Below are 25,459 nucleotides of genomic sequence, written 5' to 3'. Positions count from 1 at the left end.
CCTATCAGATGTTTTCCTCAGGCTGATTTTTAAGATGTAACAGTGCATATGTTTGTCGGTGTATGTTTGGGATGGGATATGGATATGGATATGGATATGGATATGGATATGGATATGGATATGGATATGGATATGGATATGGTATGGAAGTCTTGGAGATACATATTCCCATGAGTTTTGATGAAAAGTGCAATGTTATTCAGTAGTTTCAGAATGCAAATCTAGGAAGAACCTAAAGGTAATGTGAAATCAAGTGAAATTTCAACAGGTGGAGGATATCTATAACAGACACAAATCCTATGCAAAGAAATTTTAGAAGAAGATGGAGTGTACTCAATAGTTACATGTATGATGACTGTGTATGTCCTATGCACTTTCACTTGCTGCTTTGTTATTCCTTCGTATTCTTTTTTGAGAAAAATCAGACGGTTTCCCATGTTGTTTCTCCCCTAGGTATCTGTTTCCTAGAAATGCTGTGTAAATGTATCATGTATTTTTACGAGTACCATTACTATTAAATAGAATTGGCAAAAAAAAAGGAATCTTAAATAGTTTGTACGTGTTGGAAAAGTATTGAAGGCTTCACATCTGTGAAACAGTAAAGGTTTTTCTTGGTTGTGGATTGTTTAAGCATATGAACTTGTTCTCTTGTTAAGTAGGTTGAGCATCTGAGTTTAACAAATCCACCCCCATCTGCTCCTTATTTCTGTGGAGTGTTGCAGCAATCATGTGTCCCTCTGCTGAGAGTGAAACACCCACTTTGTGAATGCATGACATGCCTGTGCCCTTCTGTGTCACAGTAAAAATAAATTTCCATCGGTGAGGGGCAGTGTCTGGGGATAATTTCAGATATCATAGATCATACTGCAGTTCTGTAGCACTCACCGTGTCCACTTGCTGTCAAACAAGTCCTTAAGACTTACTCCAACAAAAACCTGAGACTAAACACAGCAAGGCACTTAAGTCTTCTGGCATCTCTACTAGTTGTTAGTTCAAATGTCTAATCCAAACCTCTAGTACTATCTGCACATACAGGATTTCTCATTTGCATAATAAATCCCCATCAGATCAAGAGTTAATACCAGCTACGATTTTATTTATTGACTCTGTAAAGAAAATGAGATGAAAATTGAAATAAACTTTACTCTTTCTGCTATTCATGACAAGCAATAACACACTACAATTCAGAAAAAAATGAAAAAGCAGGCCTGTAATGTTGGACCTGTCTTCTGGCTGCTCCGTCTGGTAAGGATATGTAACAAAAGTCTATCCATAAGGAAAGTATGAAGGGGCTCAGAAATTCATCCATTCCACATTTGTGTAATGCTCAGCTCCTTAAACCAGGGACTTCTCTTCTGAGCTTGCATTGAGCCTGCCTTATATTAAGATTTTTCAAAGTGCACTCATTACCACAGAGTATTTGTGAGATAAATAGGTGTCCCCCAGGGCACTTCATCTCAAACAAGGATAGCTCAGATGGACTGGGAGGTGAGGTCTCAGGACGTAAGTACACTTGAGTGTATTTGATGAATACATGAGTACATTTAATCTGGGGCAAATAAAACTCTAGCAGATAATATAGACCTGGATAAAAGCTTCCTGTGAAGGGACCTTGCTATCCTATATCCAGGGTCAGGGGAGGCAAATCACCACAGAATATTAGCTTCCATTCCATTACTGGGATGCAGCAAAGCTTAATTTGGTACCCACATGGAAGTCACCCTTCACAGCTTCTCTGGGAGACAGCATTAGGTTTTTATTCAGACTGCACAAACTCTTTTTTTCCTTCTTAAGTCATAGAACCATGTTTTAACAAGGAGGAGGGGATGTTCACATCACTGAACTGGAGGTGTGAAACAATGTCCTGGATATGAAAGACCACCTCCATTTGTAATGTGTAATTCCCTTTGTAACTTGGTGCTGTAATTCCCTGTCCTCTATTGGGAGCTGCTGCAAGGTCTCCACAGCATGAAAAGCTTCATATTGGACAAGTGTATTGGATGTGTAAGAACATCTGTGATAAATAGGTCATTCAATATTCTGGTTTTAACATTTTCCTCCTGTTCTCTTGGATCACTGGCACTGCTCACAGTCCCAGTGGGAAGAGGCTATGAGGTATATTTATTAGGCATGTGTTGAATATTGAGAAAGCTAAAAAATTTCAAGCATTGTAATGAAAATTCTGTCTATCATAAGCTGCAGTAGGAGCTCTTCATGATGTTAATGTTTTCAATACTCTTTGGTACCAGAATTTCTCACATTCTTTTATGTTACAGAGCTGAATTTTTAATAAGTTTTCATTTTGTCAGCAGTGACCTCATTTCTAAAGCAAACAGAGGATAAGAAAAGTGCAGTTTCTCCTTTAGACTGCTGTAGGTAAAAAGCAAATCAAGCAATTAAGCCTACAGTTGTTTAAAAAAACAAGCACCACTGACTTCTGCAGTTCTAAAATAGATGCATAACTTGCATTCAAGTAAGAGACAGCTGCTCATTCTGATTTAGAGATTAGTGTAATGAAATAAAGTTGGCTTTAAATATCTAGATTTTACAAGGAACAGCGATTAGTTACAGTACTGATTAATAGATAATTATGCAATCCTGTACAGCATTGTCCCAAGCAGAAGCCTAGAGCAATTGGTAATGGCTAATGTTAAATGAAAATTTGATTTATTTACTTCAGTTGTTGGGTAATTTCAGAGAAGATTTAGAAGAGGAGGTTTTTTTATATTTTATTTTTGGTAGATTAGAATAAACACAGTCATTGAGAACAGATGTTTGAATACATTACTGTGGAAATGAGTCTTGATTTTGTTGTAATGTGTTGAAGTGTTATAAATAAGAAGATTTTTGTGGTAAGAATGTAAACATTCATCTTCACTTTCTTAGTTTTTGCTTTTTCTTCCTGGGGGTTTGATTTTGTACATTTTTTCCACTCGATCAGAAAAACCTAGGAAACTATTTTTGCACAGAGCTCTTGCACACTCATAACTTATTTTGGAGCCATTGTAGGTTTTTGCTGCACAGGGATTCTGATTTGGATGCTTCTTGTACATTTGTAATTACCCAAGTACATTTTGCTGTTCTTATGGGGAAGAGCCAAGATAATGTGATCCTTATTGATTGCTTCACTGCCTGCTGTGACCTTGCTGACATCAACACCATGCCAGGAATAGAAATGAGTAGTCAACAAGAACTGTCTACTCTCCCCATTCTTTAGGGATTTCTGCCTGTGTGTCTCGTCCTTTCTCTGCATATCTCTATGAAAAGTCATTTAACCTCTTTTACTAATGCTCAACCCCCTTCACTGTCATGGTGACCCTCACCTGGACTAACTCCAGTTTGACAATATCACTCTTCTACTTGGGGACCCAAAATTGCACATTTTTCCAGATGTAGTCTTGCAAGTTCAGAAGAGAGAAGAAAAATCAGTCTCCTTCACCTGCTGGACACTCGGTGATGATCTTTAGTAAAAATGAAAAAAAAAAAAATTAGATTCCAACTCAAAAACAGATGCATCATAGATGACTTTTGGGAAATATTTGTACCAAGAGTTAATTTATTCTGCATAGTTGCCATCATGAGCACTTTTAACAAATATTACCTGTGGCCCAGGAATGCTCAATTACAGGCAGCTCAAGGATGCTCTTGAATCAAAATCTGTACTAAATGTCAGATCAAAGCTGTACCCTTTCCTCCTCTTCTGGAGAAAAATCAAATCATTATTAATAGGATAAATTAAGAAGGAGGTTTTTTTGCCATTTAGCACTTGGGAACCTAGCCAAACTGCATTTACTGCTAGAAGTTTTGAAAGCTGCAGATGCTAAGCTTCATTAAATGAGTAATTCAGGGATGGACTTGAGTGTGGTTAAGATGAGCCATGCCATACCAGGCCAAAGGCCCTCCCAGCACATCTCTGTGACAGCCCACAGTGCCTCATGCTTAGAGAAAGACAATCAGAACACAGCAAGCACTACTTCATGCTCTTTCAGGTACTAACTGGAATATTGCATTTAATATTATGACTTTCCTCTGACAATTTATGGGCTGAGGTATGGTGAAGGAAAAAAGTGAACTTTACTAACGAGCAGGTGACATGGAAGGAGGACGTGAAACTGGAGGCTGCCTGGCTGTTCTGGATCATGGATTAGTGCCAAAGTGTGTTCTGGTAAAAGTAAAGCAGGACTTGGAAATAAGTCTAGCTGAACTGAAAACATGGGAAATTAACTGCTTTAATTAAAAAGCATTTCATGTTTTGAGAAACCATTAGTATGACTTCTAAAATACCCCTGTCTTGGATATATTGATATTTTGCCTAGGCTCATGTATTTGTGTATATGCACATGTGTATGTGTCATTTTAATTTTTGTCTTGTTCTGCTGAGGTTTTATAGTGTTTTGTTGGTAAATCCAAAAGTGTGTGTGTGGCATCTGCTGATCCCATCTACATAAGACAAGCCCCATTATCATTCTTTTTATACAACATTTTTACATGTCTCTTGTCATTGGCATACAGACATGTTGAACTTTGAGTGAAAAAAGTTGATTATTTAAAAATCCAGCACTAATTTTGGCATGAATGGTTACCTCTACAGGAGAGTTTGACACAGTGCAGAGCCCCTCCACGCCAATCAAAGATCTTGATGAGAGAACATGTAGGAGTTCTGGGTCAAAGTCTCGGGGTAGAGGGCGGAAGAATAATCCATCACCCCCTCCGGACAGTGACTTGGAGGTATGTCTGTGGTAACTGATGAATGTTAATGTGGAAGTTTCTTCTGATGAAGTGTAAATTCTGAATGCTGCAGCTGTGAAAATAGCTTAAAGCATTTTAAAGACATTATGGACTCAGTCTTGCTAACTGAATGTAACAGAGAGTAGTAGCTGCTTTAATCTGCATGCACAGTGAGACTTTACTGTTCTGCATTACATATCTGTCACTTTCTTGTGCAATAGAACCACAAGCCTGTACTCAAAAGTGCCACATTTTCTTTTAGTTTTTGAAACAGGAAATCTCAACTGTATCTCTCCGCTTAATTACATGTATTTATGGACACAATGGAATATCCAGGATCACCTGGCCATAGCCTTTGAAATACTTAGGCACCAGTTTGTGCTTGTGTTTGTAAGTTCTATCAGCAGATCTCAGTGAGGCAGCTTACCTCAGTGAAGTTATGGCTGTGCCTTGCAGTGGCAGGAGCAGCAGGAGGAAGCAGAGTGCCTGTGTGTGTGTGTGACACTCCAGCTGTGGCACCAGGGGCACCAGGCTGTGCTGCCTGCCAGGGCTCTGTGTCCCCTGCTGCCACCAGAGCGGCGCTGGGAGCCAGCAGCCCTGGCCTGCCCCACTGCCCTGCCCTCACTGACCAGCCCTGCACACAGCACAAGACAAAATTGTTGCTGGGACTTGGCTGACCAAGGGCCTCTCCCGGGGTAGCAGGGTGGGCTGCAGGGTTGGGAACTGAGTGTAAATGCCGTTGCTTTTCTACAGAAACTTACTTTTTTTTTTTTTTTGCTCTTCAAAGGATTTGATTTTTCCAGTGAAAACACTAACTTCTTACATTTCAGGGTTTCTTTTGGTTGGTTGGGCTTTTTTCTTCATTATTTTTACCAGTGAGAATCAAAACAAGCAAAATTGTGTGAATGAAACTGAGTTAAAATAAACTGGTTTATCCTTCATTATTATTTAAATTCTATATGGCAGTGGCAAAGAGCACTTTTACCCAAGATTTTAGTTACACAGTAGAAATAAGAAGAATCTTGAATCAGTAAGACTTGCAGAGAAATATCTGAAAGTTCTGTTTATCCATAACAATTATGTTTGACCCCCAATCACATTTCTGAAATCTGTATTACAGAGCTTTTGTGAAAAGCTTTTTAGAGAACAAATAAGACATAGTTGAAGAGTTAAAAAGTTACTGCCTTTTGACTTTTTACAATGCATGATACACTGTTATTGCTGATTTTCAGAGACAACCTGCTCAGTTAATAAGTATTGGTTCAACTTCTAGACTCAGTTGACTTTTAGTCTCCCTGGGTGGTGTGGTGGTGGGACTGTGATGTTATTTGTTCAATAATATTTTCCTCTATTCTGCTTTCAGCGTGTATTTGTTTGGGATTTGGATGAAACAATCATAGTTTTTCATTCGCTGCTTACAGGATCCTATGCACAGAAGTATGGCAAGGTATGTGAGCTGTGAATTTTGTGGCAATTCACTGCAGCTATCTGGCCTGACTACGTACATGTTTTTCACCTCTGTGTTCTTTATGGGTGAAGTAAAGAGGTAAAGTGTACAGTAAACCCCATTTTCAGAGGGTTAATGTGAAGAAGTCTAGGAGAGGAATGAGACACAGCCCCTAAGTGCAATACATGAGGCAGGGCGGAAGCAGATGCTGCAAATAAGAGGAGAATTTATAGAGGAACAAGGATGAGGTTCCTGACATGTGCTGGAAGAGACATTTCAGGGAGATAATAGATGAAGTGCACAAATGGAAAAAACTGACAATATCTGGAACAGTAGAGGAAGAAAGAATAAACTGGGCTGGTGGGTGAATTTACCAGGAAATTTATGAATAGGATGAGTAAGAGTCTGACTTACTTCAATGCCAGCTGCAGATGTTGTTCTTTGACTCCCCACCTTTTTCACTGAATTTTTGGTTCCCTTGGCTGCTTCTGGGGTGAGTAATGCTGGGGAGTGAAACCCTCTCCCAGGTAGTTTTAAGCATCCTCTCCCCTCCAGTGAGTCCAAAAGGAGTTCATGTCACAGAGCAGTGAGTGGGAGAGCAGGAAGAAGAGTGAGGGAGGCGAGGAGAGGCAGTGGCAGACTGCAGGAGCTCTGGAGCTGGTGCTGGGAGTCCAGGGAATGTCTGCTTGGACAAGGTGAGAAGGGTCTGGTGTGTAGCAACAGGAGCAGACTAATGGGAGAGGTAGAGCTAAGGGCCTGGATAAAACAAAAAAAAATTTAAAAAAATGTGGAAGGAGGAATGGACAGAGGGGACGTCAATATGTACATATATTGTTTTCTCTGTGCTGTGCTGTTCAAGTGAAATTAATGCAAAGGTATTTCTTTTTAAGAACAAAATCATGTTGTCTCAGATGTGGGGCTTGTTTAGCATGTTTTCAGCATCTTTATTCCATCCAGAATCAGATGTTTGAGAAAAGAATGTGAGAAACAGTACATTACAGAAAGGCTTTTCACAACCCCCTCCCCTACTAGTGGGTTAGAAACGTCCAAAGCCAGAACCTGTTCATTGTAACCAGAAAGGGGCCAGTCTTCCATGCAATCAACCTTTTTTGGTTATTAAAAAAGAAAGTTAACAGGAAAAGCCACAGGCCAAGTGCAAAATCTGAATTTCTGGAATGCTAAGATAATGATAGGTACTCATGTCCTATAAAAGTCAGCCTTCCTTGCTTTGCAGCTTCCCAGTGCCAGATCTGTGCACTTTTCAGTATTCTGTCAAAAAATCCTCTTCTGCTCTTTTTCAGACATTGTAACAACAGTGACTTTGTCAGAACCATTTCCAATTAGTAGTTATCAAAACAAGAGAGAAACCTAGCTAAACATGAACTTTTGTATCACTTTGAGAGTAGCCCATAGACCACCACAGGACTTGCTAAATTGTCACAGTGATAAAGTTTTTTTTTCAGATAAAGTTATTCCTTTCAGTCTTTTTTGATTGTGCCCTTTGGATGTTTCTGTAATCAACTGTAACACATAGTTTTAAAAATCAGAGCACATTTTGTAGTTCAAAAAAACATCTGTGGATAACTTTGAAAACTGTCTTGGAAACAGCAACAGCAATGTAATTTCTCTAGGTAAATTAGTAATGGCATAGTAACAGATAGTAGTACTGACAGCAGATAAAGTCTTATATAAACCAAAAGCGTCTCAAGGCTTAGTGAAATTAATGTAGTTATACTGCTGAGATCAACATCAGTAAACAAATGTCAAATGCCATGGATGGCAATGAAGCAAAGGGTGCAGAATTACAGAATTCTTAAGTAAAATCCTCTTTTTCTTTTTCTCTCTTTCTCTTTTTTTTTTTTTTCTGATACTGATAGGTGACATCCACTCAAGTAGGTTATTTCCAGACCCTATAAAATGAAAATAGTAGACTTTTTCCTGCCTCCAGTGACTGCCATTGCCATATTTACATAGAACTTGTGTGATGAGTTATTACCAGTGCAAGTCAAATATAAATATTGTTGACTGCAAGGGAGCTAGAGCAGTAGGAAAGGGAATACAGGAAGAGTTTATAATGGATAGGCTTTAGCTTTTGCATGTCCTTGTAGAGTTGCCTAAATTTAAGGTGGGATGTGTCTCAGCCTAAGTGCCTAAGAGGTTAGAAATGGGAGAAGTGAAAGATCCCACAGAAAGACTTCACTAAGCTCTGGTACATGACATTTTTAGCACACATAGTCCTTATCTTTTCTGCATATGATTTCCATCTGTATACAAGGTCTTAATCCAGACTGAAGATGGGATTGTTTTGAGAATTGGGTTGCTATGAGAGTAAATGCCCCAAGAATTGTGAGGTTGTCAGCAGAAGTCTTGTTATCACATAAGTCTTTCGAAATTTTTTAGAGAACAGTTTGTCTTGGAAAGGTGGTATAAAATTGTTGCCTAGCAATGAAAAAAGAAACAGGGTAGTATAAAATAGTGAAGATAGTAAATTATTTAACTGTGACGATTTGTTGACTGATTTTAAAAAGTAAAGGCATCTAAAGTCACACAGGTGCTCAGCTGTGAATAGCATTTTCTTCCACATATATTTCATGAGCCCATTTTGTATAAAATAGTCAAGGTACTCACAAAAAAAGAGAAACTACACCAAAAAAACCTGGCAGGACAAGCCGAATTTTCCCCTTCTCCCATTTTTAATTTTTTACATGAGAATAATGTGCCATTAAAGCAAACATTGCTTTAAGGAAAGGCAACTTCTTATACCAAGTGTTCCACTTCATCCTTGGAAGGAGTGAGATGCTGAGTTTAGAGCTAGTGGACATGCACAAACAGGCAAGGATATTCACTTCCAGTTCTTTCTCATGTACTCATTGACATAAAAACTTTCATTCCATATTTTCACCAGCTTATTCCTGTTTTTTTGAGTACCAGGTGAAAAAAAAAAATCAGGAATTAGTCTTTTAATCTCTCTGTTTTGCTGCAGTTAGGCTGCACAGGGATGCAGTGAGAGGAGATGCAGCATATTATGGCCCGGCATAGGGATCCACATGTGAGTGCAGGAGCACTTGAGAGCTGCAGTTGTACCTGGAAATAAACACTTTCAAAAGATTTCTACAGTTTAACTAGTGGTTGGAGTAGAAGAGAAAAAGGAAAGTCAAACCAGCATCTCCTTAGGCAAGGAGGGCTTTCATTGGCAGAGATTATTTGGAAGGCCTGGATCCAGTAGGCAAGTTTCAGGTTGTGTATTTGTCAAGAGAACAGCAGATTTCTGACTTATGCCTAAGGATTTATGAAGCTGAGAATGGACACTCTACTTAGTATATATTTGTTCAGCACTTTGCATGGAATGATGTCAAAAATTTCTAGGATAATTATTTGATGTCAAAATTTTATAATAACCATGTTAAAACAGAATTAGTGATTTGCTGAAGGATGCTACTGCAAGCATCTCTTTAAAAATGGGACAAATTGCTGCTGCTTATCTGAGTGCCTGTAGAGTATTGCTTTAAACTCAACTGAAATGGGAGAGATTTGTCCAGAATTTGGCCAAAGTATCAGTTCTGCATTTAAAATATAGAGCTTTTCCAGGAGAATATTCCATGCCTTGCTGTTGTCTACCTGTGGCTGTTTCTCTGGCTTTTGGTATATTGGTTATTCTACTGGGCTAACATAGAAAGGGAATAAAAACTACACTACACCTGTGTTAGGTTTCAGGAAAGCTGTGCTGCCTTCCAGCAGTAAGATCACCTCTCACTTTTCCATTCGTTTGCTCATCTGCATTGTACTTCATTAAACCAGTACACTTCTATTTTTAATTACTTACTGCAGTAGCAAATTGTGAACATTGGCATTGGAGCTGTTACCTTATGACTTGTGTGGATGATGATGGTTTTTGCAGCTGAGCACCAGTTGACAGATAAGGTTTTCTGCAATGCTGAGCTCTTAAGTGAGCATTTATGGATGTGACAGGACATCTGTTAGGAGATGTTATCATCTCTTAAAAGTTTATGAGGTACATTCTTATTCCCTGTGAACAGTGTGTATTCTTTGCTCCATCACATTCCAGTTATTCTTGCTGATTGAAGGATGATTAAGCTGGACTTTTTCTAGCTCCAAACATTTATATTTTATTCATTTCTCCCAGGTCAATCCAGAGAGCTAGGATTCCCAGATTAATGCTGTGACTCAAAGTGCAACTCTTTAGAAGAAGAATAAAATTCCTTTGTGAGCTTAGAAGATGGAGAATGTGATTTCCAAGTGCAAAAATAAAAACAAATCCACACTTGATGATCATATTTGGCCATTTTTTTGTAACATTGCAAATGACAGAAAGTTGTCAGGGAAGCCTCATTAACCTTGTGCACTTCTCTGGAAAGGGCTCAGAAGCTTTTTACTGCTACTGTCTCATTGTCTGCTCATTAAACACAAAAGCTTTGTCACCATTAACATCCGTAATGGCATTCCCAAATTCACTCCTAAATATTATCTTGTCCACTTGTATTAATAGTGTATCTCTCATCACCTCCAGTTATCCTCTCCATTCACTCCCTCCTTGTCTGAGACCTCTGAGTTGATTTTCCTACTGTCTTCTAGAGAGCATGGAACAGAAACTCCCTATGGAGTACGTGAGTTTTCCTTCATCAGCCACCAGCTACGCTTACCAAGAAGAGATGTGTTCTCTTCCTCCATCACCACCCACATGAATTTCTCCTGGGACAAGTGTCCCCTATGAGAGAGTGAGGGCTGAACTTAGAGCTAAGAACCTACATAACATACAGAAGTCTCTTTAAGCTAAAATATTGGTACTTAATGCTAGCGTTTCCACTTTTTCCCAAGGTCAATTTTGTTTTAAGTCTGTGCAGGACAGCCATCCATTGAAAATAACTTCTTAAAATTTTGCTTGTTTTCTTGTTTATTTTTAAGGCTTCATGCATGCAAATTCCTGTCACAATGAATCTGCCTAGCAGTCTGTTTATCTCTTCATTTTCCAAGGTTTTATTAAAGTTACTTTGGTGTTTGCAGATTTTTTCCTAAGAAATGAAATTATTTTGAGCATGTGCTGAAACCTGACATTCCAAAACAGTATTAAATACATCTCTTCCACTAATGGACACTGAGCTTTTGGGGCTTTATTCCAGTTACTCTCCACTTGATCAAAACATTTAAGTATTGGTCCTCCCAGGATATTTTTATCTAGTCTCCCAGGAGGCATTCCAATGGATGGACCAGTCTGGTACAGAAGTCCACAGACAGACAGTCTGGCTCCAGTTTAGTGCCTTCATCTTAACATAACTAAAGTAATTTGTATTTAGGTGTATAAAAGTTTTGTAGCTGGTCTTGATTCTTCTGCACACTAATGATATCTGGCTAACATCATACCTCTGTGGGCCAAAGAGTTGTTCTTTGTTCTGTGAATTATCTGGCGAAAACTTCCAGATTTTTTATTAATCTTTTTTTCCTCTATTGTGTGTGCTTGTGCAGAGTAGCACAAAATACAATTTTGACAGAAATTCAGTCTGCCTCTTACTAAGTTTTTCAGTTTGCTGTGCTAAGTTCTGTACCAATTGCAAGTTTCTTGCTTTCTTTTCAACACACGGTCCTTTGTGCCACTTGAATCAGTCTGTAACTTCAGCTTCAGGCTGAAAGACAGTAAAATTATGATTGCCATGTTCCTCCATATTGTGCAAACACTATAAAGCCACAAGACCCTTAAAAATCTGCTTTCTTGTCTATTTTTTATGTGAAGGAAAGAACTTAACCTGGCAAGAGCTGGATGGAACATAATTTTTAATTCTTGGTAAACAGTTGCAGTGCAAAATTTTGGTCAATTTATTAAGGGAAGAATTGTTCATATCTTGAGAATTCAATTCCAGCAATTCTCCCTAGCAGAGGTTGTACAGGGAGATCCCAGAGTGATTTTATGCTAAGCTGAAATGAATTCCTTTGCTTTGCTTTATTTTATTTTACATACCATACCTAGCAATAGTCTTCTCATGCCTTTGTCAAAACAGGAATGTAGGAAATATAATTTTAATAGTAATAGTCAGGCATAACTGGTTACTAAAATACTATTAATAAGAAAATCATAAGAGCTTTGTCACATTTACATTTTTCACCTATACCAGGCAAGGCAGGAAATTGTCATACATAGTTGGTAGTTTCTGTAAAAACAAATTGAATTATAATGGAAAACGTTATAGGAAATTTCTGCATTCAAGTCTGCTTCTGCCCAGGAAGGGGTAAAAAAGAGGCTGAGAATTAAATGTCTGAGATTCCAGCTTTGGAAGCACTCCAGTGAATAGCTTATATAAATAATAATGAGTTTCCACCTGTGCATAAAATTCTACACATACTTTAGTGTTCGTGGGATAGAAGTAAAGAAGTGTATTGCAAATACTCTCTGTTATATTGTATCTAGAGAGAAAAGATTTCTATTTACAATGCACAGAAAATGCAAATGAAAGAGACAAACACGTGTTTATATGTGATGACATTTTGATAAAAGTGTTATGGCTTGATGAGGAATCTCGTGAGTCCTGGGTATTTTAGTGATTTGTGTTGTCAGTGCCTAACATGAGTTTTGCTAATCTCTTAATGGTGTTCCTTAATCATCCTTTTGGAAATCTGATCTTTGCACTTGGTGCTGACTTCAACCATGTGACTTTCAAATCCATTTATCATTACTACAGAAGACAGAATGGATAAAATTCTGTTCTTGCATTTGTTTTTGGCTTCTGAAAGGTACTCTAGATCCGTTCAAGGATCTACATAAAAATACTTCCTTTCACCGCCAGAGAATTGGGTATAATATTGGATCGTTACAACTTCTTGAACACTATTCTCCCCTTCAAGTATGCCTTTTCCATGAGCAAGAGTCAAAGTATGTCAGTGTTTCAGATTTTACCATTAGTTATTAAGTGCTTGAATGCAAAAGCCATCTTTTATTCCGTCATTGCAAAGCCCTAGAGTAGTGAGTGTCTGATCCTGGTTGGGAAGTCTTTCATCCTAATGCTAACAAATGATCATTTGAGGTTTTGTGAGATTTTGTTGCTACATGCTGGTAAATATTTAGACTTTAAATCTCAAAGTATTTAAGAAGGGATTCTGAAAATTTGCTCATGTCAGTCAGAGATTAAATTATGAAATATTTTTATCATATTTTGATGAGAACTGCATGTGTTTTAAAAGTCCACTGCAGTTGTGTTAAGCATTAAGAAGTTAACGGCACCCCACAAGCTCAGGCAGATGATTAGGGCAACAATCAAACTAATTACTAGGTGTCAGCAAAGCACCAGGACCATTGCTCTAAACCAACTGTACGGTAACACAAATCTGCTTTACCTCTCTCCTAGCAAACCCAGAAAATCTGAATTCATTACCTTGCCTTAGCTGTATACTTAATGCTCTCAGACAGTGTTATTGCAGATCAGGAGATTTGTGGTGTCTTGCTGAGGCAGAGCAATTTGAGAGTGTGAAAGACGACCTACAAACAAATGCAACAATTTGAATTAATCTTATCCAGGGACAGTGTTTCCTTGTTTCACCAGCAATGAAGGGATCTGTAGCAAACAACAAACTTATATATGCTTTTCCCAGAAAAATATGTTCCTGCATACATGTTTTATGAAAAGTGCCATCCCTATTTCCAGTCTTCTTTATACTTGTTTATGTTTATATTTATGTGTACGTTTATGGTCACCAGATGTTTTCCTGTCAGTTCAGCCAGTTTGCAAATTCTCAGCTTTAAAAAATTTGATTTTTCAGCATCCACAGCTCTCTGAATTTTCTCACAAACAGAGGTTTAGCAGTGTCTTATTGCAGCATTATATTAAAATAGCTTATTACTGAAAGGATTTCAGGGAAATTTCTAACAGTGTTAATTTTTCAAAACACTTTATATACATAATTTTTTAAAGTAATTCTTATATAAGTTAGAAGTATGTAATAGCTGATCTTGTTTTTTGTTTTTTAAGGATCCACCCATGGCAGTGACCCTTGGACTACGAATGGAAGAAATGATTTTTAATCTTGCTGACACACATTTATTTTTTAATGATTTAGAGGTAAGAATCAAAGGAATGCTAGCACCGGTATTCCTGATTTTTAACTTAGTGGCTTTGTTGTGCATTAGTGTTTATTATGTGTGACATTTCTGCCTGTGTAGTTTTTGGGTTTGTCATACTCTGATCAGAGAGAGGTTATCCAGTGGCACTGACTTCTGGTGCCACCAGAGTCCTTCTGTGAAACTCAGTGAGAGAGAGAATCTGCAAACTACCCATTCCTTTCTTTGTCCATCTTTTTTGGTTTCCATGTGTGTAAAGCTGTCTGCTGTCATCTCCAGGATGGCAACATGCATGCCTCACGTTCTTCTCTTGAAGTTCTCCATGTTCATTTGCTTTCAATGGGTGCCCTCATCTGACCAGAAGAGATGTTCTTCTCTTAGGCAGCCTTTTGGCTACAGGCTTGTGTTACTTGTTGAAATGTAGAATATTCTTCATTTACCTCAAAGAAAGCAGCATCAGAGAGCTGGGACTGTGATAGATGTTCTGATCAGTGATTTCTCTTCCCAAGGTAACCAGGCAATCAATGCATTGTCACAATCTACCCAGGGAATATAATTTGGCAATTGGTCAGAAGGAGACCTAGGAAGTGCCCTCTGGCAGGTGGGCAGCTCACCTGTCAAAGGACATGGATGGACTCTCACAGGGACAGTGGTCTGGGAGCAGGCTTGTAGCTGAGCTTCACAGGCTTCTTATTTCACTCTTAAGAACCCAGATCTATTAACATAGACAGTGACAGCCTACAACCATGTGTGTCAAGACACGGGGTGAAAAACAGTATTCAAATTAACCCAGGGGTTTTTCAGACCTTCTGCTGGTCTAAAATGATTGTTTTCATACTGAGAGTAGATCCCAGACTTCCTTCCACGGACAGATACTTGCCATGAATGGGAGCTGGAAGACTTCAAGGTTTTATTTTGAATCCCAGAGAAAGGTCTCTGGTGACTGAATAGACAAAATAAAGATAAGTGAATTTTTTCCATCCACTGGGATGTAAATTTTGTCTTTTGTCCCTTCATCAAGTAGGTAGTAAGAAAACCAGAAGGTACCAGTTTGTGGTTGTCTTCATCATCCCCTGCAGATCTCATTTATTCTTAGCTCTTTTTAAGTCAAGAAACTGGAATCTACTTCACTCCACACCTGACCTGCACTTCCTCCTTGCAGCAGCAGAAACCAAAGCAAGTAAAGCCCTGGACATGCCTTTCTCAGTGTGTGCTTTATTGCAGTTATCGAGGCATCTCTTGACAATGCAAGTACATTCAGTGAATGTCTCCTTCTGGTGCCCTGTACCAGGGAGAGATTCCAAATAAATTTTTCAAAACATTTCTTAAATTTCTTTTTAGCAGACCTTTGCCCCTGCATGTTCAGAGTTTATGTGGCATGAACGAAATTTAAGCCATTCTGTAGAATCTGTTCTTCAATGTTGTGCTGAGTTCAAGCAGAAGAGTTCAGCAAAATGGAGCTTTGCCCTCCTTCCAGACTTCTTTATTCTTACTTATGGCCACTGAAACTTCATTCCTTTCTCTCATTATTTATTTCGTCTGTAGATTCATAAGTTCAGCTGTCATAGGCGGATCATTACACTTTGGCTAATCTTCATAGGATGGTTTTAATACCCCTGTCCAAAAACTCATATGCCAGCTCATTCCAGAGCTTGAACAGTTCCCAGCTTTAGATGAATAAAAAAAATAGTACTTGGGAACTGTCTCAGAGAGTCTCGTAAATCAATCAGTTTGATTTGACTAAAAGCAATTTATATATATATATTTAATAATCTCAATTTCTACAAGAAATTTTGTACTTTATGGCTCAGAATTCATCTTGGCCTCAAAACCAACTCTGTTACAAAATTACCAAAATTCCAAAGTTCATGTGCTGAAATGAGTTGTACGCATACATTTCTCTGTGTGTGAGAAGACCAGGAATTTTCTATCTTCTTAGCAAAAAGGATAAAGTGCCCAAGCATGTAGAGGCAGCCTTGATTATGCTGATGGATAAACATGTCTGTTTAAATCTGTTTGCCGAGCACATGGCCATTACTGAATATTAAAGTGCATCTGCATGAAGGTGTAATGAATTTTGAGAATTCCCAGAGTCTGACTTGGTTCTCTCCCTCATCTCCCCTCCTCTCCCCATCTCTCTTTCTCTGTCTTCCTCTCTCTGTCCTCCCCCAGGGTAGCAGAATTGAGTGCTGAGCTGCTGATGATCATGGCCATCAAGACACGAGACCTTCAGTTCTCACTGGAGGAAATGAAACAGGCCTTTATTTCCTAGGCAGACAGATTGCTTATCCGTTTATCTTGTCACTTTTTCAGTGGTGAGCCCTCAGGTCCCACGCCTTCTGTCTTGCTTTCATCTTCAGCCCACAGTTAACCTCGTGGCTCTGGACATGACAACTGTGAAGTACTACTGAACCTGTGTACCTGTAATATTTACGCCAATCCCTACATCTCTAAACTTTCTTTTTTTCCTGTCTTTCTTGCTTACAAAAACTGCATAGCAGGTTCTAGGAATAATAACCAAGTTATTGAAGTTATCACATACAAAAAGAAAGTTTTCCTTCCTCGATGCAAATCTGTGTCGCTGCAGCGACTGCTGATGCAGGAATTCCAATCTGCTGAGACACTCCCTGCTGACCCAGTAACCCATGTTCTAATCAGCCAAGCTGCACTTTTATTTCAGGCTAGGCTCTTCTCCAGCTACTGCATTCTCAGGGTATAAATTTTAGTTAGCTTGAGAAGTTTCACTCGGGAGGGCAGTTGGTGTTTTGCCATGAAAATAGGAGTCTGGTGTTCCAGAAAGTTCATATGCCTAAACAACGCTTAGGGATGGGACTCAGATTTATAATAATGGCCAAACTAAGGCATTCTCTTTTCAGCCAGGTAAGGAATAAAACTGAGGTTTTCTTCATATCTTAGTATTAATTCTAAGACAGCATTTAGAAATGTATAATAGGTAAATATATACTAGGTAAGGCATATTACACACATCAAAAATACAATTTCTCCAAATTGCAAGTAGTAATTCAGACATGAATCTTCCAATTATTCCTCTCCACTTTCAGGTCAATGAATAGAAAGAGTATTCATTTCAAACAAACTGAATTATATTTCAATTTTTATCATTATCCTATCATACTTTAAAGGAGATTTTGTCCTTTTTTTTTTCTCACTAGAAATAGAAATTAGAAATTAAAAATAAGATTTAGGTAACTCTCAGAATTTGGGAGGCAGGTAAGACTAGTTTTAAGAAAGACTGAAGCATATATATTAAAAGGGCTTTTCGGAATAGCCTAAGAAAGCATAGTGAAGTTTTGTGTTCAGCCTGGTAAGTCAGTGCTTTTACTGGATAATGAAGTAATTGTCTGGTCCAAGATGATAAGTTTTATGGATGATGTAATTATTCTTTACTCTTAAATTTTCAGGCTCTAAAAATTGCTGCAAAGAATTGGCTGCATTCAAATATAATTTTAATTAGTATTGCTTCTAACAAAAGCTAGATACTATACTTAGATTTCTTTCCTGCATTTGCTCTAACAGGAAATGTATTTTTCTGTTTCTTAGTTCTGACATTGCACTGACAGCCACTGTGACTTGAGCTTAACCAGTACTGTAGCTGATGTGAAAATTATTTTACCTTAATATTTAAGTTGACAAAGAGCTTGCTTTCTTTCCCATAACTCTTTAGTGTCATTTAAAGGCAAACTCAGATGTAGTGCTGTGCCACTAGTTTCCTGTTTCTTTTGAGAAAAGTAGAGAACTATCTCAAATCTGCTCAAACGATCTGCTTTTTTTTTTTGTTTTAATAGCAAGGTTTTTCCACACAATGTAAGTGAATTTGTAAAAGGTAAACATTTTAGTTGAAGTAGATAAGTAAACAAGAAAACAAAGTAAAAAAAAAAGAGTGATGGGCACATGAGCTTGTTTGATGGTCAGAAAATGTGTATTGTCAGCGTGTACAGAGGAGATGACCCATAGATCCAGAGGAGAAAAGGAAGGGGGATAAAGAGGAAGTTGGAGAATGCTGTTGGGTTGATCTCCTATATAACTTTATGTTAACTCCTATATTAACAACCTTCTTGCAGAGACAAGGGGATGAGTAATCAGAAAACTGCATGGTCCCCTCATCCTGTTTCCAGAGTCAGTCACAGAACCACAATGAACCAACTGTGAGACAAAAAAAAATTAAACAGCTGAGCCTTTGCCACCCACTCATATTTAACTTAATAATGAAATTATCAGCAGAACATTTACCTAGAATTTTCAAGGCTGGAACAATGTAGCTGAAAGGCTTAACAAAACCTAAACATCAGCAGACACTCCTGATCCATCAAGGCTTTTGTATGCCTTTCATTTAATTAGTATACCTTCTTCACAAGATTTTAAACTTTTAAACTTAATACTTTTACAAGTTCCAAGGAAATCTGTGAATGTGATTAGGAAGCCTGATATTGCCCAGATGTTGCAAAACACAGAGTCAGAATTTTTCCCATAGGCTTTTTTTCTGATTTTTGAGTTCCTATCCTACACTGGGTGAAGCATAGTTCCATTTTTTTCCTGGAGTATAAATGATGAATAAAGATAAAGAAATTAATATTTTATTTCAGCTGCCGCATTCCCTTTATTTTCTCTCTTCATCAGCTATTTACATCCAAAAATAGCTTCTTAAAAATATTCTACAGCTCAAGATAATCTCCTCAGACTGACTTAAAACAATTTATTTCTCCAGTGAGGGAAAGAATGCTTCATTCCTGTTCCTTGAACACAGCTCTGTTATCCTATCTTAATGGAATAAGCCACATAAGGAGAGCTTGGTAACTCTTTCTTTTAGCTTTGGCCCAATATTTTAGATTATGATTGCTTGTATGATGCAATGAAATTATGTATTTGAAAATTGAATTATAGGTATTTGTTTTATACATAATTGCCTCTTGAAACAGCCTAGTTCATGTGAGTAGAAGTCTCTTAAGCTTTTGCTCATTGCAAAGCAAACAAAGTAGAAAGATGAAATGATAATTCCCTAAATTCACACTCTAGGAACTTGTGTCTTACACATTTGGAAATCATTCCTCTGTTCAGATTTATCTTTTATCTGTACAATTTACCACTGTAACGAGGCAAAGACTGGAAACCTAGAAGGACATACCCATGCATGTCACAGAGAGCCTGAATTAAGGGCTGACTTAAATGGACACTGAATTTCAGGTGTGTCTTTGGGTTAAGGTGTTAGTTCCAGCAACTATTGAAAGCAATTATATAATACATGATAGCTTAGCTTATATATGTACTTTTTTTATCACCACAGTTTCTTATCTTTGTGCTCTAACCACTGTGCAGATAAGGAGATTTGATAGCTGCCCAATTATGAGGCTGTCTTGGAGGGGAATTCATATTTCCAATGTCCCTCAGTTCCCTCAAATTCTTTCCATCCCTTCCAAAGCCAGGAAATAATCAAGTTCTGTAGGATTGCTGATTATATGTGATTTTCCAGCCAAAGGCACTCACATAAATTAAAATAAGAACCTGATAAGTGTCCAAACTACTTAACATAAGTTTTACTCCTGTTGAGGTTCACCATCAATTGCTTTGAGGGAGTGGGAAAATAAGGTTTATGTGATTTTCAAGTATTGGTATACTAGGAAGGCTGTAAATGAGACTTATAATTTTGGTGGATTTACAATTCAGAAAATTTTACTCCTAAAAATCACCCCAAAATTGCATATTTTTTTTTTAAGGTCTGTTTAGTGATTCATACTGTGTAGAAGTTGAAGTTTAAAGCAGTAGGAAACTGTGGGTGTGCACAGGCTGCCACCTCCTGGTGCAGCCAGTGCCTGCACTGCTCGTTTCTTCTGTACTAAGCCTGCGGTGCGCAGAGTGGTTCGGGTTGGAAAATACCTCTAATATCCCCTCGTCCAACCATTAGCCCAGCCCACCGTGCTCGCCACTAAACCGTGTCCCCAAGTGCCACATCCACACAACTTTTAGACACTTCCAGGAAGGGTGATTGCACTCTCTCATAAGATGGATTTGTCATTTGGGTTTGCTTTCTTTCTAACAGGAATGCGATCAAGTTCATATAGATGATGTTTCTTCAGATGATAATGGACAAGACCTAAGGTAAGATACAGAAATATTTTTTTATTATCTTTTTTAAAGATTAAATAATTTGAGCATTCACAGGAATACATTGTATTTATTTTTACTGTATTTTGGGTGTTTGCAGTACCTACAGTTTTGCAACTGATGGCTTCCATGCAGCTGCAAGTAGTGCAAACCTTTGTCTGCCAACAGGTGTAAGAGGAGGGGTTGACTGGATGAGGAAGCTGGCTTTCCGTTACAGAAGAGTAAAAGAGTTGTATAATACTTACAAGAACAACATAGGAGGTGAGTTCAATTAGCAAAACCAGCTTTGAATGCTGATCAGTCTAAGCTGCATGGTGATGAGCTGCACCCAGGGAAGGAGCCTGGGAAGCCACAGAGGGAATGGAGAGTGATATGACCGAACCAAAGTCTGCTGAAAGCTACTGACTGTAAAGGCAAAGCCACATGCTGTTCTGCAGGGCAAATGCAGTTGGGGAAACAAAGCAAGCTCCCAATTAGCTTCCACAGAGCCCATTTTCCTCCCTCAGAGCCAGCTGATTTGTTGAACCACTTAGACTACTTCAGATTTGCTGTTGTTCTAAGAAAGATATTGTATAGTTTCACAGCACAAATTGGTTGTGGATGGCCATTTCCATCCTACATTTTCATGATCTGGTTGGTAACAACACTGTTGCCTAAACTTTCTGCTGGGTACCTGCTGGTCTGTTTTCACCAGTGGATGCAAGAGAATTCTATCACTGCCATGCCAATAGCCCCTTTTGTTGACTCTGGAGCTTACGCAATTTTGTCTCCAATCAGTCCAAATCTCATTTGGGACAAGAACTTTGCTATTACTGTTTTAATTCATGGACTCACATATGTCTGCACCAGTAAATTGTAGGCAATCAGGCAGCAGAGCCAAAAGAATCTGTCCTGGATAGTCCTGTGTGCCTTGCAGAGACAGCCAGCCTTCTTCTGAGGAGGGAAATGTGCCAGCTGACCTTCTCAACAATAGACTGTGGGAACAGAGAATACTTAAAAGTCTTCAATAATTGCTACAGTCACGTATTTTCACTCTCAGAAGTTTGGTCTTTCCTCACCACAGCGTGAAACAATAGGACCAAAGTGTGGTAGTAGAGGGCTGACTTTCACTTGCCCTACTTTGCCTTTCATTGGTGTTGTGAATAGAGTTGTTACGTATTAATAATTCTTGAAACGGTGTTAACCAAAAGTTTACTGGGTTTTCTTTTATCTCCTGATGCGTCTAAGATTCTGAAGCTGCTGCATTTCATAAAACCTTTAACAGTGATTAGAGAACAAGTCCAAGAGCATAGCACAGGGAAACACACTGAGAGGAACAAAACATTGCAAATAGAGTGCAGAAATGTGGTGCACTGGATTAAGGTTTTTATTGTCTCCCACATATCCTGCATCTGAAATATAAGCCATCCTTAATGGGCAGGTTTCTTCAGTCATCCTCCACATCTTAGCTTTTTAAATGATTTTTGTAGCTTATCTGTATTTGTTTATTTCAAAAGAGCTGCTAGAAATTATCAGAAGGCAAGATCAGTCCATATATTTTTAGATTATTTCACTTCTGATTTTTGAAGACAATCATCATCACTTGCAGGGTGTGAAAGAGAAGAGGGATACTAAAGTTCAGGAAGCCTATTTCCCTGCTCTTCCAAATCTACATTTAAAATACATTGGTTCCAGCAAATTCATGTCTCAACATTCAATAGGCTGGGTATTTTTCAACGTCTGACAATTTATACCCAAAAAGAGATTTTTGAGGAGCATCTTTTAAGAACCAACTGAGATATGAGTACATAAGATGTGCAGCCATTTCAGGATCTAAATGCTGTAAAAGGAGCCAATTACAACAGGACAGAAAGAGCATGCCATCAGCAAACAAATGTATTTTTGTATGTGTACTATCTGCAGAGTCATAAGTAGGGCAGTTTTAAACAGTTTATTCTAAAGTATCTTCTTTTGTGACCATCTTCACCTATGATCCCAATGACATGGATCTCCTTTTCACTGCCTCTGATAATTTCAGAATAAGGTATGTGGGAAGAGCTGGTTTTAAAATATGTCTTTCTGAAAGGAATACTTTGATATGCAGCCTGATACATAAAGAAATGCAACTAATTATTATTATTCTCTAAAATACTATCTGACATTCCTTGCTATAGTGAAGTACAAATAAAATCTACAATTTCCTGGTCGTTGAAGAAAATAGATTTTCTCTGTGATATTTTTTTCAAGTTGTAGTGGAATTTAAAATAGAAACAATGACCATAAACCCCATCTGATACAGAATTTAATGATATTTTTTCTCATTTTTCTTACATTAAAGGACTCCTGGGTCCCGCTAAAAGAGATGCATGGTTGCAATTAAGAGCAGAGATTGAAGCTCTGACAGACTCCTGGCTTACAAATGCACTTAAATCATTATCAATTATCAGCACAAGGTATGTATCTGAGTCTGCTGTAAAAAAAGTTTCTAGACATGTAATGGATATTTTTTTACATTTTAGATTACAATAAATTAGTGCCTTTAAAGAACAGAACAGGTCTACTATGACTTTTGAGTAGGACACAGGAAAAGTGGAAAGTGGTTTAATTTATCCTGATTCCAGCATTTACTGAAGATAGTATGAAATGTCGTCTCAAATGTGTGTACATTTAAAGTGTATTGTAGAATTCTGAAGCAACTTTTAATTTATTGCCTTGTGGACAGCATTCTCTGAACTCCACAGCTCTCTGTTCTGTCCTTCAGTGTTTGTGCCTATTTGCAGTGCTACCTAAATACTGTACATTTTTCTTCTGTCCTTCCAAGAAAACCAGTTTATCTTAGTATAAATCTTACGTTTTCACAAGAGCAAAAATCGCTTTTAACTAGAAGTCTGAGTTCCCAATATTGAAACATAAAACGTATTGTTCCTCTGAAACAATAAAACTGTGAACCCTGCTGCTGCTTAGTAAGCAATGCAATATGTATCTTATCAGAAATCCTAAAAAAACCTAGTTTCAAACCACAAAAAAGAGCAACATTAAGTCATCTTGCATTCTGATCATGTCTGGAAAAAGACTCAGTGTCAAGTGGAAAGAACAAACTTGGAAAGACACAAAAACAATTTCAACATAACAACTTTTACAATATGCTTATCTCTTAATTGTTTATTTAACAATGTGTGAAGCACTTCAGGAGGAAAAAAGTAACACATTTGTGTGAGCTGTTGTGTTTAGTTCTGCATTTCTTTCTGAATTGTTACTCTTCAGAGAGACTTTTGCAGTTGAGCATTGGTGGACGAGTCTGGAAGACTGTTATCCTTCACTCAGGATTGTTAAACAATAGTCTTTTGTCATGTCTTCAAGTAACTGTACAGCTGTAAACCTTCAGAAGTTACCTGTGAGTCAGCTAAACATTACTGATATGTTATAACAGGAAATTGAGATACATAAAGGTGAAAATAGCAGCCTGGGGTCTTGCTTGGAATTTGTGGAAATGCCAGGAGGAAAGCTCACAAGCATTTACTTTCAGCTCCATGTCCACATCATGGTCATGTTCCAGCCTGTGAGGGCCTGAAGTAGCTCAGCTCTGAATTCTCTGGCCTGCACAACTTCTCCATTCAAGTTTCCATCCTCACCACTCAGTGCTAGCTTATTAACATGATCATTCTTATCTCTCCCTCTCTTCAGACATATTCTTTCTCTTGAAACTTGAAGAAAGCAATGCCATTGTGGAGAAAAGTCTAGATAAAAGATAGATAAAAGAGTAGCAAATTATGTTTCTGTATTATCTAAACTCTTTTATTTTGCTGGTAGCTACTGACAATTAATTGCCAGCATGAAAATTATGCTTTCAAAGCATTCAAATAACTTGTTTTGGAGGTTGTTGATGGTCTTAAATATCTGTATTTATCTATATTAAATATCTGTATTTTACTAGACCCCTCTTCAAAGACCTGATTCTTTATAAGCCAGTGTGGAATATTTCCTACAAATCAGGCCTACATAATTTTAAAGGCTTTCACTAGGGGTTTTATGTACATTTTCTGTAAGTGATGGTGCTGAGCAGCTCTACTGTGTGAATGGAGGTAAATATTGAGGGATCCTTAATATGCTCTCCACAGCTGGTTCACCTCATCAACATTTGGGTCCTGTTTTAAAACTATTTAAACTTAAACTGTTTCTCTCATTTTAGGAGTAATTGTGTAAACGTGTTGGTAACAACAACCCAGCTTATCCCAGCACTTGCAAAAGTTCTACTATACAGCTTAGGTGGAGCTTTTCCTATTGAAAATATATACAGTGCAACCAAAATAGGTAAGAAAGATATTCTTTCATCCATTCTGACTACAATGCATTACCTTTTTTTTTTTCCCCCAGTAATGGATGTATTCCAAAACACTTCACTGACACTTAGCAGTTTTAGTTACAAGATTTAGGCATTGCATGTGTTCAGATGTGTTTATGTCAAAGAATTCCAAATTCACCTTATTTTCAGTGATGCCTAAAGGAGTAGAGATGCTGATTAAAAGCCTCAGAAGCTGCTCAGTATGGTCCAGAAAACAAAAAAACTTGCAGAAAAGAATGAAGATAAGTTTTTTGTGAATTCAAATCTGAGCAGAAATTCTGTTAAATTAGCCTCTGCTCTGACCTTCAGCTCTATGCAAGCCAGGCCACAGCTTCACAAACCTTTTCCTGAGCCATGGTATGTCAGTGGTGGGAATGGCAGCTGTTTCTGACAGAACCTGTGCTGCTGGATAACAAAAGGGCTCTTCCCCATTCTGTTCACAGCTGTGTCCCTTTTGTGCATTATGACTTGGAAATGTATGGCTTATGGAAATTGCATGCAAAACTGTAAACCAAGAAAAGCAGGCATCCCTGTGAAATGTGATGCAGCATACAGTGACTGATAATTTTGCAAATTTTACCAATCATCAGTTCAGGAATGCTTCATATCTATATCCATGACAACCTTTATAGCATGGAATGTATCACTTCATTGACAAAAGCATTGCAATATGTTTCATAAATTATTTTCACAAGGGAAAAAGCAGTGCATATTCTAGCAGTGGCAGGCAGAACTATTACCTCAGTCATCATTTAATTAAGTTTTTTCATTACTACATCAT

At 38.0% G+C, this 25,459-nt stretch overlaps 1 protein-coding gene across 1 annotated transcript in view; it reads left to right on the top strand.

Moving 5' to 3' along the window:
• The window catches only part of EYA4 (EYA transcriptional coactivator and phosphatase 4), a 141,068-nt gene that overhangs the window by 109,366 nt on the left and 6,243 nt on the right, over positions 1 to 25,459 (top strand). The window contains exons 12-18 of the mRNA XM_059468250.1: positions 4,592 to 4,728; positions 6,092 to 6,175; positions 14,149 to 14,238; positions 20,293 to 20,351; positions 20,458 to 20,618; positions 22,675 to 22,789; positions 24,526 to 24,647. Of these exons, the coding sequence (XP_059324233.1) occupies positions 4,592 to 4,728; positions 6,092 to 6,175; positions 14,149 to 14,238; positions 20,293 to 20,351; positions 20,458 to 20,618; positions 22,675 to 22,789; positions 24,526 to 24,647 (768 nt within the window). The remainder of the gene's footprint in view (positions 1 to 4,591; positions 4,729 to 6,091; positions 6,176 to 14,148; positions 14,239 to 20,292; positions 20,352 to 20,457; positions 20,619 to 22,674; positions 22,790 to 24,525; positions 24,648 to 25,459) is intronic.

Source organism: Ammospiza nelsoni, chromosome 3 (assembly GCF_027579445.1).
Source record: "Ammospiza nelsoni isolate bAmmNel1 chromosome 3, bAmmNel1.pri, whole genome shotgun sequence".
Lineage (NCBI taxonomy): Eukaryota > Metazoa > Chordata > Aves > Passeriformes > Passerellidae > Ammospiza > Ammospiza nelsoni.
This window is presented reverse-complemented; position numbering and strand designations above follow the sequence as displayed.